The following is an 18,300-nucleotide window of genomic DNA, read 5'->3' on the forward strand; positions in this document are numbered from 1 at the left end:
TTGTAAATAATTCTTTCTGCTAGATACCTTCTTATATTTCAGTGGTTGGCTTTGTAACCTCTCATTTTGCTTTCTAGACCTGATGAATGTATGTAAATATGCCTTATAGATCTTTTGCTATTTATTAATTATAAGTGTGGCCCTTTTGTCTTGAGGAGAATCGTTGCTTGGTAAATGCGTTGGTTATGACATTGTACAGATTGGAGCTGTTGCGGCCCCTTTTCCTCGTAGTGCATTAATGTTATTTAACATCATTGATATTTAACACTAGTCTAAGTGGCATCACTAGTGTCATTAGATTACTGGTCAATTAAATTTAAGGAATTATGACATATATAGTAGGATCTATGATATGTTGATATCTAGATTGATGTTCAAATATTACTGATGCTAAATAGTGTTACTTTTTAAGGTACAAGTATGTACGCTTGCACAAATGGAAAATGACTGAAATAGTTATGAAGAAACAAAGCTTTGGGCCCTCCTGGTAGCGTACGGTGCTTATACTGTTCCAATAAGCAAGTGCTTCCTGAAAAAATGAGAGCTGGCTTTTTTCTTTCATTTTACCTCCGTCGTAAGAATTAGTATTGAGCAGGAAAAGCAAAGAAGATATTCAGATAGTCAAAAATTTCTAGAGGTTGTTTTGCCTTGGGTGTATTTATAGGTGCCTGAAGCCATGTGAATATTGGGCGGTTACGTTGCCATGTGTCTCACGTACCTTATCCACTACCCCATGTTCTCAGTGGGGGACCTTCAATTATCTGATGGTTGCGTTCGTGACAATCGTTAAGCGATCTCTATCCAAAATATAGATGTAAAGTGCTCATGGGGGTTGACGGTCCAACATGGACGTAGAGCGCTCATGGGGGTCGACGGCCCAGCATGGACGTAGAGTGCTTATGGGGGCTTACGATCACTCATGGTGGTCGACGGTCCAGTATGGATGTAAAGAGCTCATGGTGGTCGACGACCCAGCATAAACGTAGAGCGATCATAAAGTCGATGGCCCAGCAAAGACATAGAGCAGTTATGGGTGTCGACAACCCAGCATAGACGTAGAGTGCTCATAGGGTTGATGACCTAGCATGGACGTAGAGTGCTCATGGAGGTCGACGGCTCAGCATAAACGTAGAACGCTCATGGAGGTTGATGGCCTAGCAAAGACGTAGGGCGCTTGTTGAGTAGCTTTCACGTTGTTGATTTTTATAAACAATTATTAGTACCATCCAATATCACTAGCCCCTCTACCACTTGTCGATATTTATCGATAAGGAGTAGCATCTTTATCCCTCTACTCATTTTATTTTTGCCTACTCCTCTCATCAATAGTCGGTATAATATAAGTGGGTTGAGCATTTCAAGTGGCGTAAGATGGTGACAACACTAAGTGGGTTTGGGTTTTGTCAGGAAATTTCTCCCTAATAAATTCAAAGCTTTTGCTTATATAGAGAGGTGAGTTCCTCATTTCCATTCATTCCTCTTGCTCATTTGGTAACACTCTTTTCTATCTCTCTTTAACCTAATTTTTAATCTTGTTTTTCCTCCTATCATGTATAAAACCATCATTTCTTCTTCCTCCGACGAGAGTAAGAATGAGAGAGTCTGGTTGAAGCTCGACCAGCCAAGGCTGGTTAACTGTCGACCCGTCGAGAGGCTTGCTGGTCGTCTCGCGACCATCCCTGTCGAGCTCCACCCTCAAGAAGTTGTCATTCGCCCTATGATTCTGATAGCCCATTCCATACGGTCGAAATTCAAATATTCCAAGCAAGTTCTCCCAAAAGATACATCGAGTCAATCAAGTCATTGGATTGAAACTTAGAAATTGGTCGGGGTCCTGCAAGTGAGGTTGTTGCTCTTCAATGTGTACAATTTAATTTGCTTTCTCTTGCACTACTTTCCCATCTAATCGTGTAGTAGTTCGCGGAAAAGATATTTGATGGGGGTATGCCTTGCTTCTTAGGGTCGATTGTCAATCGTAGGGCATTGTGAGATTGATGGGTGTAGGTTGTCTGGCCTCCAAGGCCATATTGAATGTAGAGTAGGGGGTCCAGTGGTTTAGGACCTTAGCCAATCTTTGGTTTTGAAGGCTCATCGTTGGGACCATAGAGTGCTGTTAGGTGTGTACCCGACTTATTGGTTTTGTCGTATTCCGCGCTAGACCCTTGGGTTGCGTCGAGCGTAAAATGTGTCATCTAGTGGTTTAGGGTCTTAGCCAATTTTTGGCATTTTAGGCTCTCCACTTAGCCACGTGGGCTATGTCGACCATCGGCGTAGGGTTTAGCGGTTTAGTGCCTTAGCCAATTTTTTTGGCTTTGAAGGCTCTCTACTTGGCCACTTAGGCTATGTAGATCGTCGGGCGTAGGGTCTAGTGGTTTAGTGCCTTAACCAATTTTTTAGTTTTGAAGGCTCCCCGCCTAGCCGCTTGGACTATGACGACCGTCGGGTGTAAAGTCTAGCGGTTTAGGATCTTAGCCAATTTTTTGGCTTTGAAGGCTCCCTGCCTAGCCACTTGAGCTATGTTGACCATCGGACGTAGGGTGTAGCAGTTAGAACCTTAGCCAATTTTTTGGCTTTGAAAGCTCTCCACCTAGTCACATGAGCTATGTTGACCGTCGGGTGTAGGGTCTAGCGATTTAGGGCCTTAACCAATTTTTGGGCTTTGAAGGCTCTCCGCCTAAACACTTGGGCTATGTCGATCGTCGGGTGTAGGGTCTAACGGTTTAGGGCTTTAGCCAATCTTTTGGCTTTGAAGGCTCTTTGCCTGGGATAGTATAGCGCTGTCGAGTTTATAACCAATTTATTGGCATTGTCGATCTTTGCCTAGCCCTTGGGTTGTATTGAATCTAGAGTGTAAGGTCTTGTGGTTTGGGGCCTTTACCAATTTTTGGGTTTGAAGGCTCTCCACTAGGACCATAGAGCGCAATCGAGTTGACGGAGGTTTATAAAGCTGCACGTTAACATAAATTGACTAGATTTGGGAGCCCATGAAGCGCACTGGGATGTCCCAGTTGGGCTAGCCTTTCCTTAGTATTGACATACTTGTCTTTCTTCTTTAGCAAGTCACGCATCGACTCTGGGAAATTTTTAGAGAGTGATATCTTAAAGGCTCAACTCTGCGTCCCGTTCATCAATGCAATTTTTACTGTAGACGTCTGAAGATCCTTTATACCAAGTGTCGCCCTGCTAAACCTAGCCAAGTACTCCTGCATGGACTTTTATTTCTCATGTATGACTTGCATCAACCTAATGGCGGTCTTCCTCTTCCTCTTTCTGCTTAGGAAGTAAGTCACAAAACTTTTGGAGAGCTCGTCAAATGTTCTAATAGACCAGCGGGCAGGTGTTGCTACCCAATCTCTGGCCTTCCTCTTGAGTATTAGGGAGAAGGACCGACACATTACTACGTCAGGTGCTGCATAGACTCTCACCAAATCAACTAAGGTCTGCAGGTGGCCAAGAGGACCTATAACTCCGTCATACGCTTCTATCATAGGTTGTTTGAAGACCTGGGTAGAGGGACCGCCATGATCTCTGGTACAAATGAGTTTTCTTCCAAAACCATTTGCTTACGTATGTCATTTTTTCTGGAAAGTGCATCATCTATCTTCTCGATCATTATTTCCTCCATCATCCGTTCCAGGTCTATCATGGCTCATAAAGGCTGCAAAAAACTGTTACCCTTGGAGCTCCCGAGTATGTCGTCATCGGTTGGATGACGGGTGGGGCCTCTGTGGGTACCTCGCCGAGTTCAATTATGGGATCGTGGTTCTTTGTGCTTGATTCTGCAAGAGGGTCATCATCGTTGCCAACTTAACCTCCAAAGCGCTAAATTGGCTTTGTGTTACATACTGCGGCGTTGGTGGTGGCGGTGGATCGGGACCCCTTGCTACTGACTTTAACTTCATTTCTGCTACATTCCCTATTAAACGTGTATCACTTATTGTTCATCTTCTTGACATAGCTTTTCTGTTCAGTAGAGTTTCCCACAGATGGCATCAATGAAATAATTATGAAGAAACAAAGCTCCGGGCCCTCTTAGCAGTGTATTGTACTTCTATTGTTCCAATAAGTGTTTCCTGAAAAAATGAGGGCGAAGCTTTCTCCCCCATTTTACCTCCGACGTAAGAATTAATATTGAGTGAGGAAAAGCAAAGAAGCATTCAGACAATTAAAATTTCGAGAGATACCTATTTTGCCTTGGGAAATGTCTGAAGCCATGTGAATGCTGGACGGTTACGTTTTCGCGTGTCCCACGTACCTCTTCTACTACCCCACGTTCTGAGTGGGGGCCCTCCAACTATCTGACGGTTGCGTCCATGACAGCTATTAAGCAACCTCTATCTATTTTATTGATGATTTTATAGCTAAGTGTTGGGTCGACGGTGTTGGTGATAGATGGTCCCATGGGAGTTGATGACCCAATATAGATGTAGAGTGCTCGTGGGGGTCAATGATCCAATATGGACATAGAGCGCTCATTAGGTTCGACAGCCCAACATGAATGTAAAGCGCTCATGAGGGTCGACGAACTAGCATGGGCGTAGAGCGCTCATGGGGGTCGATGGCCTAGCATGGACGTAGAGCGGTCGTGGGTGTCGACGGCTAGCATGGATGTAGAGTGCTCATGGGGTTTGACGGTCGCTCATGGGGGTCAACGGTCCAGTATTGATGTAGAGTGCTTATGGACGTAGAGAGCTCATGTGGGTAGATGGCCCAGTAAGGACGTAGAACAGTCATCGAGGTCAATGGCCCAGCATGGATGTAGAGTGCTCATGGAGTCGACGGCCCTATATGGACATAGAGTGCTCATGGAAGTCGACGGCCCATCATAGACGTAGAGCTCTCATTGGGGTTGATGGCCCAACAAGGACGTCGATTGCCTGTTGAATAGCCTTCACGTTGTTGGTTTTCATGGACAATTATTAGTACCATTCAATATCAATGACATTCCGACTTCTAATGAGACTTGACAACATTAGACAACCTCGACCTATCAAACATGTTATTAGAGTCAGCTCTTTATCTACCAGGCATCATAACGTGCCTAGACTGTTAGCTTGGTTATCAAAATGGGGCTAAAGCAAGCCTTAAATGAGAAACGAGTTGAACTAATGAATAGGGCCGAGGTCGTAGATCCCCACTAAAATTATGATGCTCTACTGTTTGGGTCGACCTTAGGCATAGTAATGTGGCCAATCTTAGTTGTGAGTCTTCTTGATCATCCATGAGCTCGTCCAAGTTATATATCGATTGGATCTTATAGTATCTCAAGTAGAATTCTCTTTCTTTTTATTTTCATGTGGGGTTTCTATACTCGTTTTTAGAACAAAAAACCTAAGAGTGTGTTTAATTGGCATGAAAAATATTACCTAGAAAAGAAAATGTTTTCTTTGTTTTGAGGAAAACAAAAATATACTCCCTCTAAAAAAAATATTTTCCTTAAAAACAAAGAAAATTAGACATATTTTCAAAAAATGAAAAATATTTTTAATGGAAAAAAATAACAATCAAACATTCAAAGTAGGAATTTGGGTGAAAAATTGATATTTTTTATGGAAAATAAATGCAATCAAAGAGTGTTTGATTGCAAGTATGAAATTTACATGAAAATAATATAAATTCTAGGTAATTGAATTGATTAAAAATTATTTGCATGAAATTTGTCAATTAAATGTGTTTGGTTAATTTTATTTTCAACCTGAAATATGTTATATGTCTATTTTTTATTGGTAAATAGATGAAAGAGAAAGGGAATTGATGAGAAAGAAAGAGAGAGTGAATTATTTGAAAAATAAAATCCTACTCCCTTAAAGAAAATATTTTCTTTGGTTTGAAGAAAAATATGGTCACGTGACCAAAAATGGGAATATAATTTCCATGAAAAAAAAATATCAATCATCCTACTCTTGTGCTATTTGATTGTCATTTTTTTCCATGAAAAACATTTTCCTATTTTTGGTCTCGTGACCATATTTTTTTCAAAATCAAGGAAAATATTTTCTTTCGGGAGAGTATGATTTTATTATTTTAGGGAATTCACTCTTTCTTTCTTTTTCTCATCCATCCACTCTCTTTCATCTACCCACCAATAAAAAGCGGATATGTATAATATTTTTCTAGTTGAAAACTAAATCAATCAAACACATTTAATTGACAATTTCCAAGCAAATAAGTTTGGGCAATTGAATTACTTGAAATTTATTTTCTTTCCATACAAATTCTATACCAAGTGTTTTTGTCAATTGCACTTCATTCATTTAGGTTCTGAACCAACTATGGAAGCAATCATTTCGTTCAGATTTCTTTATGATGCAAACTAATTTCTCGAGTTGTAGTATTTTTAATTATTAATTGTTGTTTCAAATATTGAAAAGTATTTTTAATTTAATATATTTGTTTGAACAAGTAGTGTAAAGAAATATCATATACGGATTCACGTATTTTTATCAAATACGATACTTTATATTAAAGAAAGCTGATTTTTTTGTTTATTTTTACTTTTTAACAACACATTCTTCAAAAGATTATTATTTCAAAAATCATTTTCACCAAAAAAAACTATTTCGAATGGCGATCAAATAGAAGCTAAGTAAAAATGCCATTTTTTTACAATATAGAATTATAAAACAACAAGGTCTAGTTTCCAATAGAAATGGGCTATGTAAATACTTTTTCTTCACCCGGGACACCTTAGAAACTGTAATTTTTCATCGATCAATCCATTTTTTGACTTGTACTAATGTAACTCTTAGCTTGTTTAAGCATTCGTTAAAATGTGTAATGGAAATATTTATGGGTACATCAGCAAGCAAAACAAACCTAAATTAACTGATAAACATATTACATCAATAGAAAACTTACTCCAATCTATATGATACGGCTAGATAACCAAGTGATATAAATACAAATTCAAATATACAACAATTAAGACCGTGATGCTAATCTTATTGTGCCCCTTCAAGATGAGCTTGACATGAGAGCCCAAACTTGTCTCAAAAATTAAGAAACTTTTCTCGGGAAAGAAGCTTAGAAGGTTAGCAAGTTGATCAGCAGAATACACATGAGCAACCCAAAGAGTCATTTTGAACCTGATCCCAAATGAAATGAAAGTCTATAGTAATATGCTTCATCATTGAATGAAAGACAAGATAAGAGCATAACGGATTGGTGCCAAGTACATGGCAAGACGTGTAGGAAGTTGAATACGTAGATCAGTTAGCAAGAAGCGCACACAAATAATTTCAGTTGGAGCATTAGCAATAGAGCGAAATTGCCTAGGAAATAAGATTGTGCCCTATATATACAAGGTAAGCACCAGTAGATGAGAAATCATGTTAGTTCCCTGACCAAAATGCATGTAAAGATAAAGACCCGATATAGCTTAAAACCAAGATTAAGAGTTCCACAAATATATTTAAAAAGACTTTTGACGAGGACCCAATGCTCAGTTGTAGGGTTGTGTATGAATCGTGAGAGATTATTAATAGTAAATGCAGTGTCAAGATGAGTAAGTAAAAGATATTGAAGACTACCAACAACTGCTCGATATTCTGTAAGGTCGAATAAGTTAGCCCCAAACTGTAATGAAAGAGACGAATCTGTTGGAAAATAAGTTTGAACCGATTTAGCATTTAACATCCATTAGATAACGTTGTTGAAAAAACAAGAAACCTTGTTTATTAGGGACAATTTCAACATCAAGAAAATAGGACAGTAGACCAAGGTCCTTAAGAGAGAAGCGTTTTGTAAATAACTCAACAAACTAATCCACTAGCAAAATATTCTCTCCAGTAACAATCAAATATGCTGACTCCAAAAAATGGGCCAACAGAATCTCGACCTTGCCTCATCCACATGGACATCACCTATACACTGAACACCCCCTTAGGCGGCAAAGGTTGTCGGTTGAGAAAAAATATGATCCAGTCATGTTGTTGGACCTTTTTCTTGACCGACGGCCTTTGACTCCTACCTGGGTGTTCAATGTGTATGTGATGTCCACGTGGAGAGGACAATGTCAAAATTTTGTCGACGCATTTTTTTGGGGTCAACAAAATCATCAATACGAAGAAGTAAATATAATAGATGCCCATTGGATTGAAGCACAAAGAGTGATGTAACGATATGAGAATTTTAAAACTAAAATGAACAAGTTCGTAATTCTTGACACCAGGCTCGTAGAGCTTGTTTTAACCCTGTTGGATTTTTGATACCCAATAAATCTCGGGTTACGATGTTAATGTGAGTTAATATTATTTCATAGGCATAGGCCGATGAATAAAATAAGTCCAACAACCAAATTTATGAGCTACACCCGACCCAATTGTATTCCTTCTGGATGGCTTGAATCTTGGCCCGTTTACCCCTTTAATGGCCTAACTTAAAGCCTAACCCTAGAGTATATATTTGACTATAACCCTAGCCACTTTCATATGATGTTTTGTGTGATTTTGATAGAAGAAATAGTGAATCCCGGCTGCCCCCTTTTATGTGAGAAAAAGGCCAGAACGCTTGTATAACGTGTGCAATTGATGGTTTTTTCATAGTATGCATTTGTGGTGTCTTCTCCTAACCTTTGTGGTCATAAATCATCATCCTTTCTTGTCCTACGTGGGTAAGATTGCATAGCAACCAAGGTGAATCAATTGGTTGTGGTTTAGAGCCGATTGGACTTTTAGTTGGTTGAGAAAGGTGCGTTGGACTGAGCCTAGAAAATCACCATTTGAAGATCCTTTTGAGAGAGCTTCCGCTACAATTGGTATCAGAGCTTCAAGGTGAAGGTTTTGGCTCATGAAATCTACCAAAAATCGTCCAGAAAATCTTCAGAAATGCAGCAGAAATCAGATCGAAGAAGCTGTCCAAAAACTGTTAAAATCAGCCTTCATTTTTAGCATTTTCTGATCAATTCAGAAGGAGTTTGAGGAAACAGAGACCACTAGCGTGACGTGCAAGAGGAGGCGAACACTGCAGGCTGACGTGTGTCTGTCGTAGGCAACGCGTGGGGTGGCACGTGAGGCCCACACGCAGAGGAAAGAAGCCGCGCGTGAGGGCGTGTGAAGTGTTTTTTGGCGACGGTTTCTTCAGGAAGTTTGTTCCTTACATTATTTCTGACATTTTTCGTGTTGAAATTTTTTTGTTTTATAGTACATAGAAGAATCTGGACAGCGTTGTTCTTCCGACGTTTGGGACTCGATCGTGATTTTTTTGTTGCTATAGTTTCCAGAGACTTTAGGACGAATAGTGGTGGTCCTAAAGTGATAAATTCGTAACTCTTATAATTTACGAACTCAGATAGGTCCGCTCTAGTATATTTGCTTAACTTAGCTTAAATTTCAGCATTAGCATATCATCGTGTGGGGTGATCGTTAGGATTGGGGGTTGTCATTGCTTGGCAACTATTGCTTGTACTAGAAAATTTAGGAATTATTTGTTCTGTTTTTGAAGTGTTGAGTTTTGATTGCAAGTTGATAGTTGATTTTGTGCTTTACCTCACATAGTCACTGTGTGAGACTTATTGCGTAGAAATTCGAACTTTTGTTTACATACCTTCGTGTTGCATTGATTTTCCTGTTAGAACACTTGGACTTGACCCGTTCGAACATTCCCTTGATCTAAGATCGTGAATCTTACGAAACTTTGGGAATCTAGAATGGTGTATATTGCGGCCGTAGGATAACTCTGTGTGACCTATTTGTGCTTTTGGTTGTTTTAGTTTTTAAAAATGTCTTCATGCTTTGAAGTTGAAATTTTTAATGGGAAAAGGAATTTTTCAATTTGGCAACAAAAGATGAAGGGTATTTTGGTCCAAAGAAAGTTTCAAAGGTCATAGATGGAAAATTTCCTGCAAATTTAACAGAAGTACAAAAAGAAGAGTATGATGAACTTGCATACATTTCAATTATTTTACACCTGTCTGATACTATTTTGAGAAAAGTAGGAAAACTGGATTCTACAAAACAACTTTGAGAAAAGTTGGAGGACTTATATTAAGTCAACTCCTAATAAATTGTACTTGCTTGAACGATTTTTCAGCTTTAAAATGGATCTTTCAAAGGATCTTGATGACAATCTGGATGTCTTTAACAAGTTAGTTCAAGACATCATTAATTGTGACGAAGAGGTATCTGAAACGTATAAGGCTATTATCCTGCTTAATTCCATGCCTGATTCATATAGGAAAGTTAAGAATGCAATTAAGTACGATAGGGACACCTTAACACCCGAGATTGTCATAGACTCACTTAGGAGTAACGAGATGGAGATTAAGGCTGAAAAAGAGGATAAGAGGAGTGGCGAGTTACATATGATGAGGAGTAGAATGAAGTTTAAGCATATGAATTTGGGTAGAACTCAAGATGGTAGTGATTCGAGTAGTGATTCGAGTAGTGACTCGAGTGATGAGGGTAGTAAGAAGAAGGGCAAGGGACAAGACAAGTATAATGGTAGAAGGTGTTACAATTGTGGTAAGTCTGGACACTTTATTAGGGACTGTCCCAAGAAGAAAGATAAGCTGAAGGGTAAGATGAGAGGTGAGACAAATTTGGTTGAGGGGTCGAGTTATGACCCCAGTGAGGTTTATTAAGTGTAAATCTAGTCATTGCATATGCATCTGTGTGTGATCTTTTCTGCATGTGTGTGATTGTCTAAATTTTGTTGCATGATTATCTGCTACATTTCAATGTGTTTGATATGTGCATTTGCATGAATTTGAGACATTAGGATTACTTGGTGTAATTGCTTGCATGCATAGTGAGTTAGGATGCATTAGTAGTGTGTTGTGTGTCTTTTGGTGAGGTGGAGTATAGATGCCTAGGGGTACAAAGTGGTTTGTACCGGGGATGTGGAGTGAATTTTTATTGTGCTTGCATTTTGAGTCCTATTTTTCTTAATCCTTTTCCTAAAAGAAACCACTCAAACCCAGAGCTAGCTGGTTCTCCCCGAAATGCGTTGAGGTGCAGAATTGAAAGCTAAGCAATGGGAATTCTAAAGATTCCTCGGGGGAAAAATAGAGAAATTTTTTTGTGGGGGGATTTACAATTTAATAAGATTCTGAAAGGAAGGTTCATTTTATTTAAATTAAATAACTAAAGCTCCCGATACCTCCCAAGGAAAATATCGAATGGATCCCAAATTGACGGGTTAGTGTGAAGAAGCCGTACAGGGGTTTTCTCAGGCCTGTTCATATGGTACTGAACTAAGTTAGAATCAATACGATCTTTATAAAGCTCCTCCTCCGAATGAAATCCAATGGGATGCAGAGAATCAGTCATTCACAATCACTGATGAAGGATTCCTCGAAAAGTTAAGGATTAGTAATCTTTTTTGACATTTGGATCACGAGTGGAGATGCGATCAAATGTCTGGAATCTTTTATCTGAAAAGAGACCCTGATCAGGTAGAGTGTGAGAGAGTCACTTCTATCACTTCTGTTACATGGAGACCTATTATCCCGTAGGTTGGGAGAAGTGATGTGGAGATAGAGGATCATCCCGTGGACTTAGGATCTATTGTGACTTGCTAGTTAGACATGAGTTGAGTGATCTGTCTAGTGAGCTTGGTGGGCGATGAGAGGAGATAGTGTTCTCGAGGTGTGAGCAACACGGAATGGGAGAGGATAAGTATGGTAAGATCTTTTCTTAGGGTCATTTATGCATATGTTGCATATGTGGTTGACCGTGGTTTGATTGACTTGGTGTTAATCTATGGTTTTATGTGAACATGTTTCTGAAAAGATATGTGTGTGTTATCCTATAATATATCGTCATCGCGTGTGTATTTACTCTTAATTGTTTACTGTTAAATATTTGCTTCTACTTGGGTGTTTTTTGACCTTAGCCCCAGTGAGTACATGGAGTAGGTATGGTATGTGTTTCAAGTTGGAAACACGAGGTAAGGCCTGTGATCCAATTTTATTGGCTACCTTGATTATGCAAGTGTTAACTGTGTGTTTTGATTGCGTGCAAGTTTTTTAGGCATCAAAATAGAGATTTGTTGGGTTTTTGATACCCAATAAATCTCGGGCTATGATGTTGACGTGAGTTAATATTATTTCATAGGCATAGGCCGATGAATGAAATAAGTCCAACAACCAAGTCCATGAGCTACACCGCCCAATTGTATTCCTTCTGGATGACTTGAATCTTGACCCGTTTACCCCTTTAATGGCCTAACTTAAAGTCTAACCCTAGAGTAAATATTTGGCTATAACCCTAGCCACTTTCATATGATGTTTTGTGTGATTTTGATAGAAGAAATAGTGAATCCCGGCTGCCCCCCTTTTGTGTAAGAAAAAGGTGTCCAGAAGTGTCCAGAACGCTTGTATAACGTGTGCAATTGGTGGTTCTTTCATAGTATACCTATATGATGTCTTCTCCTAGCCTTTGTGGCCATAAATCATCATCATTTCTTGTCCTACGTAGGTAAGATTGCATAGCAACCAATGTGAATCAATTGGTTGTGGTTTGGAGCCAATTGGACTGGTTGTTGGTTGAGAAAGATACGTTGGACTGGGCCTGGAAAACCACCGTTTGAAAATCCTTATGAGAGAGCTTTCGCTACAAACCATAAATAGATTTTCTAAATTTGCATATATATGAAAGAGAGTTTGATCAATGAAACCCATCGGTTGGTGCATAAACACATTTTCACTAGACAATCTTGCAAAAAGCATTATTAATATCAAGATGACAAAGTGACCATCGATGGCTAGCAGCAAGACTAAGAAAGAGTTGAATGGTGCGGACTTAAGCACGGGGCTGAAGGTATCATGATAATCAACACTTGGATGTTGATGAAATCGTTTCACAACCAAACGAGCTTTAAACCTGTCGGCAGAGCCATCAGATTTATGCTTAGTTCTAAAAATCCATTTGTAACCTACAACATTTTGGCTAGGATTAGAGGGTATTAGCTCCCAAGTCCCATTCCAAACAAAGGCATCATATTCTTCAGACATGGCCCAATGCCATTTATGATCTTTGAGAGCTTATGTCATAGTGGTGGGTTCAACATAATTGGATTTGGATAGTTGGGTATGAAGATTGAGCTTTTGAATTGGTTTATGAATGTTGTTTTTAGCTCGGGTATACAAAGGATGGTCTGGTCTTGATTGAGAAGGTTGATTGAGTTGTGGTTAATTGAAGATTTATGGTAGAGGTTGTTTGAACATGTTGGTTTTGGGTATGATTTGTAGTAAGGTTGGGAAGGTTAATTGAGGTAGTTGATTGTGTTGAAGCTTCACACTGAAGATGTCGTTGAATATCAACTTTAGAGACATAAGTGGCAGCAAAGAATTAGAAGTGTTGATTTTAATTAACAGTGGAATCCATGTAAAAATAGTGGAGAATCAGGACGTGACATTTGAGTAGATAAAGAAGAAAATGGAAAAATTGACTCAACAAATCTAACATGTCTAGAAACATAGAGTTTTAATGTAGATTGATCATAACAGAACTACGCACTTTGAGTTACAGAATATCCAAGAAAAAACATGTTTTGGAGCGACAATCACGCTTGTGAGTAGTATAAGGGCAAAATGAAGGATAATACAAGCAACCAAATACATTGAGTTTAGAATAATTAGGAGGAACACCAAAAATCTTTTCATAAGGAGAACTGAAATTTAATGTCGGAGTTGCCATACAATTTATTAAGTAAACCGCAATAGCAAATTCATGTGACCAATAAGTTAAAGGAATATGTGCATGAGAGAGTAAAGTCAGATGTATTTCAACAATGTGAAGATGACGCCACTCAGAAAAACCATTGTGTTCGGGTGTATGGGACAAAGAAGTAAGATGTGATATACCATGACGAGAGGGAAAATTAGCAGGAGCAACATATTCACCACCATTATCCTAATACAAAACATTGATGTTCTGATTGAAGTGTTTTTTACGTGACTTTAAATCTAATAAACATATTTTTACTTTTGATTTTTGTTTGCGAGGATAAAGCTAAAAATGCTTTATAAAATGATAAAAAAAATTAATAATAATAATAATAACATAGTATTTGAAGCTATCATGAGATATAATAGGTGAAGTCTGCACATCAGATAAAATTATTTGAAGAGGTCGATGAGAAATTAGAGTAGATTTGGAAAAAGAATGTCTGTGACTCTTATTACTTCAACATGCATTACACGAAAAATCTAAAGTCATAGAAAAAGATGAATCTAAATTATAACTAGAAAGAATATGATCTAAAATAGGAAAGGTAGGATAACCTTGTCCGTGATGCCACTTGGCAAAGAGGCATTTCTCCATGAGCCATAAAATTACATACTTTCAATCAAAGTGAACGGTTATAAAACTGTCACTTCTCAATGGGTCAATAAGATTTTAATAATAATAAACCACTTTAATTAATTCATTAATAATATTACTTAGGTTACTAATATTATGGTTACGACAATAAAATCCATACCCTTCAATTTTTTAGATAACAAATGAAAAATTCACTGATTGATCTTTAGTCCAGCTTATTTTCATGTGGATTATAGATTCTTGCTTTTACATGGCAACCCTAAACATATAGGTGCATTAAACTGGTTTCCTTCCAATCCATAGTCCAAAAGGAGTCTTTTGAACCTTTCACCTATGGAATATCCATAGGTGATGGATGCAATTCGTTGGTAATTAGAAACAGATTATTCGTTTGTAAAAACAATTCACTTTCAACTACGATAATCAGCAACGAATTTTTCATTAATAACGATGATATCTCTTTAGCAACAGATATTTTGTACCTCATGTAACCGTTTAACATTTGGATCTTTTACCTACGGATATTCCGTAGGTGACGTACTGAATATTACCAACGAATTACATCCGTTGGTAAAAGTAATTCACTTATCCCACATCGAAAGTTCACAACAAAGTCTTTGGAGCAGCCCTCTATAAATTTGTGATCCAATAAGTGGCTAAACAATATTTTGGACTTTCAATTCAGTTCGGTAAAAGTTTAAAAGAAGAAAGAAGCATAATTATTAAATAAATAATAATAACAATAATAAAAATAAATAAATATTTTTCTTTACCATACCTCTCACCTATGCGGCTATTTGCAACATTGATTTTTACTAATTTTAATAGTAGACATTTACCAATAGAAAGTCGATTAGTATTGATTAAGATTTTTACCAACGAAAATTTCGTTAATAAAAGATTCACGCTTTACAAACGGAATTCGTTGGTAAAATGTTTACTCTTACCTACGGTGTGATCCGTTGGTAACTATCAACGATTCTCAAATTAACAACGGATTTGTGGTTGCTAATATTTGATTGGTATAGAGTAATAGCAACGGATATCGTGGTTTCAAGAATGGAAAATCCGTGCCTGAAGCCTTTTTTTTTTTTTTTTTTTTTTTTTTTTTGGGTAGTGAACGAAATCAAGTTTCAAAAAAGAAACTAAATTGCTAGAAATAGAAGGTACAAAAAGAGTTTGAAATAAATCTAAATGATGCCTAATATCTAAAATAAAATGATAGGTTTAAATGGCTTTTGCAGGAGCTTTGACTTTATTGCCTATGAGGACAAAAATTTTTGGTCTATAATGAAAGGAATCCCTGCATCGTATTGGTAACTTGAATGATATATTCGGAATCAAAACATATATAAGAAATAATTTTAACTTTACATTTGAAGCATGCCTTACATTCAAGCAGTCCTTTTCTATAGTGCCTCGATTTTGCGACAGAAATGACTCGTATCTTTCTTCTATTCCTTTTTCTGAATTAGGACAGAAGACTCATTTATCTTTAGTGGGCCTTGCTTAATGCGCTTTCCAGACCTTTTCTTATATTTCTTTCCAACTTCTTGATGACTTATGAGATGAAAAGAATGAGTTCCTTGATTCTTAAACATTGTCTATGTGCTATTCATTCTCATTCCATTTGTCCTTTAAAGTATTATATTTCATTTGAAATGGACCATACTCAGGAGGTTTGGAGTTAATGATAAACTATACCAAGAAGCTCTCATCCACAATCATCCTAAGAGTCTTAAGTCTTCTTGTAATGTTACTCATTTCAATAACATGCTCATGCATGGTACAATAACCATCAAATTTCATGGTGGTTAAAGATACCCATCAGTGTGCCAACAAGTGACTTATCAGCTGTTTGAGAATTTTTTTTCCACAAACTTCATATATATTCCTTAACAATCTCAAATTTAGGGATAGTGGACTTGATATTCTTTGCTAAGGTCATCGGCATAAATATTATACTTAATCTATTTTATCTTTTACAAGCCTTATTGAAACTTCTTTCATTAGTACTGCTCTCATCAGTGAGATAAGCTGGTTTCTCAACCTGAAGTGCCAAGTCTAAGTCCAAAACACTCAAGTTGAATTGAACTTGTTCACACTAGTCAGAGAAATTGAGCCCATTGAACAATAGTATAGATGAAGCATGTAAATGCAGATAAACGAAATTAGTACTACAAAATATAAAATGGTCTAAAATTAATGCTTTGAATTTTGACTTAAATACTTAAATTTAGATTTAGATAACATAACATTTAATTTATATTGTAGTTCTCATTTGGGTGGTACTATGTTATCGTAATAAACATAATGATGCTAATTTAATTTCACTTAATTGGTAATTAAATACACTCTAATCAAACATGCTTGCTATCTTTGGATATATAGAACACATCTAACTAAGTATATCAATTAACTACTATCACATTCAAAATTAAGAAAATTAACTGATCAACCTTTGGACGATCCATAACAATTTTATAATCAATGAACGTCAATATACTCTTGACAATAATAATCCTAATGTCATCTTCATTTATAAGTATCAAACTATCAAGAGTAATTGACAAATAAATTATGTAATTTAGTGTTTGCAATACCATAAGGTTTGGTTACTATGGTGACTAACAAATAACAATAATCGAACATTAATTACATAAACAAAATATTTATTTGAATGATTTATCAAAACTTTTGAATAAAATATTTTCCTTCCCAATTATTATATGTAAATTAATTACCATAGAATGTTTATTCATTATCGACAATAAATAAACAAGGTATGAAAAGTGATTAAACTAGATATAATCTAATTTAAACCATAATTCAAATTAAAATCTTAAATTAATAAGTGTCATTAACAAAAATAGTAAAAGAATTTATATTACTTCCTGGCAGAACAGTAAAGGTAGAAGTATATATTTGTGTACAGGGTGAAATTTTTTTTTTTGCACATTCACCAGCCTCATTCAATATTCCAAAGATGGAGTTTAGAAGAGCTAGTGTTATAGAAAGAGAGTAATAGTATGTGTGCCTTGCAAATATTCACACAAACCCAAACTCTATACTTGTGTAACTCATCAGTGTCCATTATCCTCTTCATTCATTTTCCAGGAAGAAGATGTGATTGCATATCGAATTCTCTGAGCTATCATCATCCTGGATTCCTGAGCTTTCAGTCTATCAAGTATAACTGTCGAAGGCCTGCAGCTGTTGCCTCTTGGCCGATTGGCCCTAGGGCCTCTTCTCTTGGACTTGGTACACTCCGTACTCATTGATATTATTGGCTTATTAGTTATTGCTTCAACGCTTGTAAATTGTAGTTACCTAATTGGCTAATTCAAGTAAATTATTGGAGTACCAGACTGAGCAATTAGAGAGTTCTTTCATCGTTTCATATTCAACCTTTTGGCCTCAGATCTCAACCGTATATCTATGCTAAAGCCTAAATGGTATTAGTACTACACACTTCAGCTGATTAATGGTTTAAATGCCTTTTTGTGTAACTAAGTGATATGGTTCTTGTTTATATTTAGATACTCAAATGAATAACATTTTTTTCCTTTTCTAACCTAGTTAAACTTGTGGTTCTCTGATTCAATTAGAAAGAATACCTAATGCAAAACGAGAGAGATAGAAGGGGAGAGAAGATAGAGTAGAAGATCGACGAAGTGGGAAAATTTGTGACGAGAAATTTCAGTATCATGTAATTGTTTAAATAATGGGGAAATCCTGCTCCCTTCTTTACCACTTTGTTTCTCCATTCTAAATATGGAGAAAGATCTAAGGCAAATAAACCCTATGAAACAACAACAAGTGATATGAAGAAATTTTATTTAACCGTTTTGCATCAGTCATAACTAGAGTCAATTCTCTCACTTTTTGTTCATTTTGACCGATGAAGTTATCATTGTTTGGGGAGGGAACAACTTTGACTACTAATGTGGCAATGTCTTTTTCTATTTACCGAGGTTACATCCAGTAACATCCCATGTTTTAACTAAATTGAAGTTTTATAATTTATCATATACTT

General features: G+C 37.0%; 1 protein-coding gene across 1 annotated transcript in view; it reads right to left on the bottom strand.

Moving 5' to 3' along the window:
- LOC111368978 overlaps positions 1–3,209 on the bottom strand; it is a 28,689-nt gene extending 25,480 nt beyond the window's left edge. The window contains exon 1 of the mRNA XM_022990471.1: positions 3,113–3,209. Within this exon, the coding sequence (XP_022846239.1) occupies positions 3,113–3,209 (97 nt within the window). The remainder of the gene's footprint in view (positions 1–3,112) is intronic.
- Between the last annotated feature and the right edge of the window lie 15,091 nt (positions 3,210–18,300).

The sequence above is a fragment of the Olea europaea genome, chromosome 20 (genome assembly GCF_002742605.1).
Source record: "Olea europaea var. sylvestris chromosome 20, O_europaea_v1, whole genome shotgun sequence".
Classification (NCBI taxonomy): domain Eukaryota; kingdom Viridiplantae; phylum Streptophyta; class Magnoliopsida; order Lamiales; family Oleaceae; genus Olea; species Olea europaea.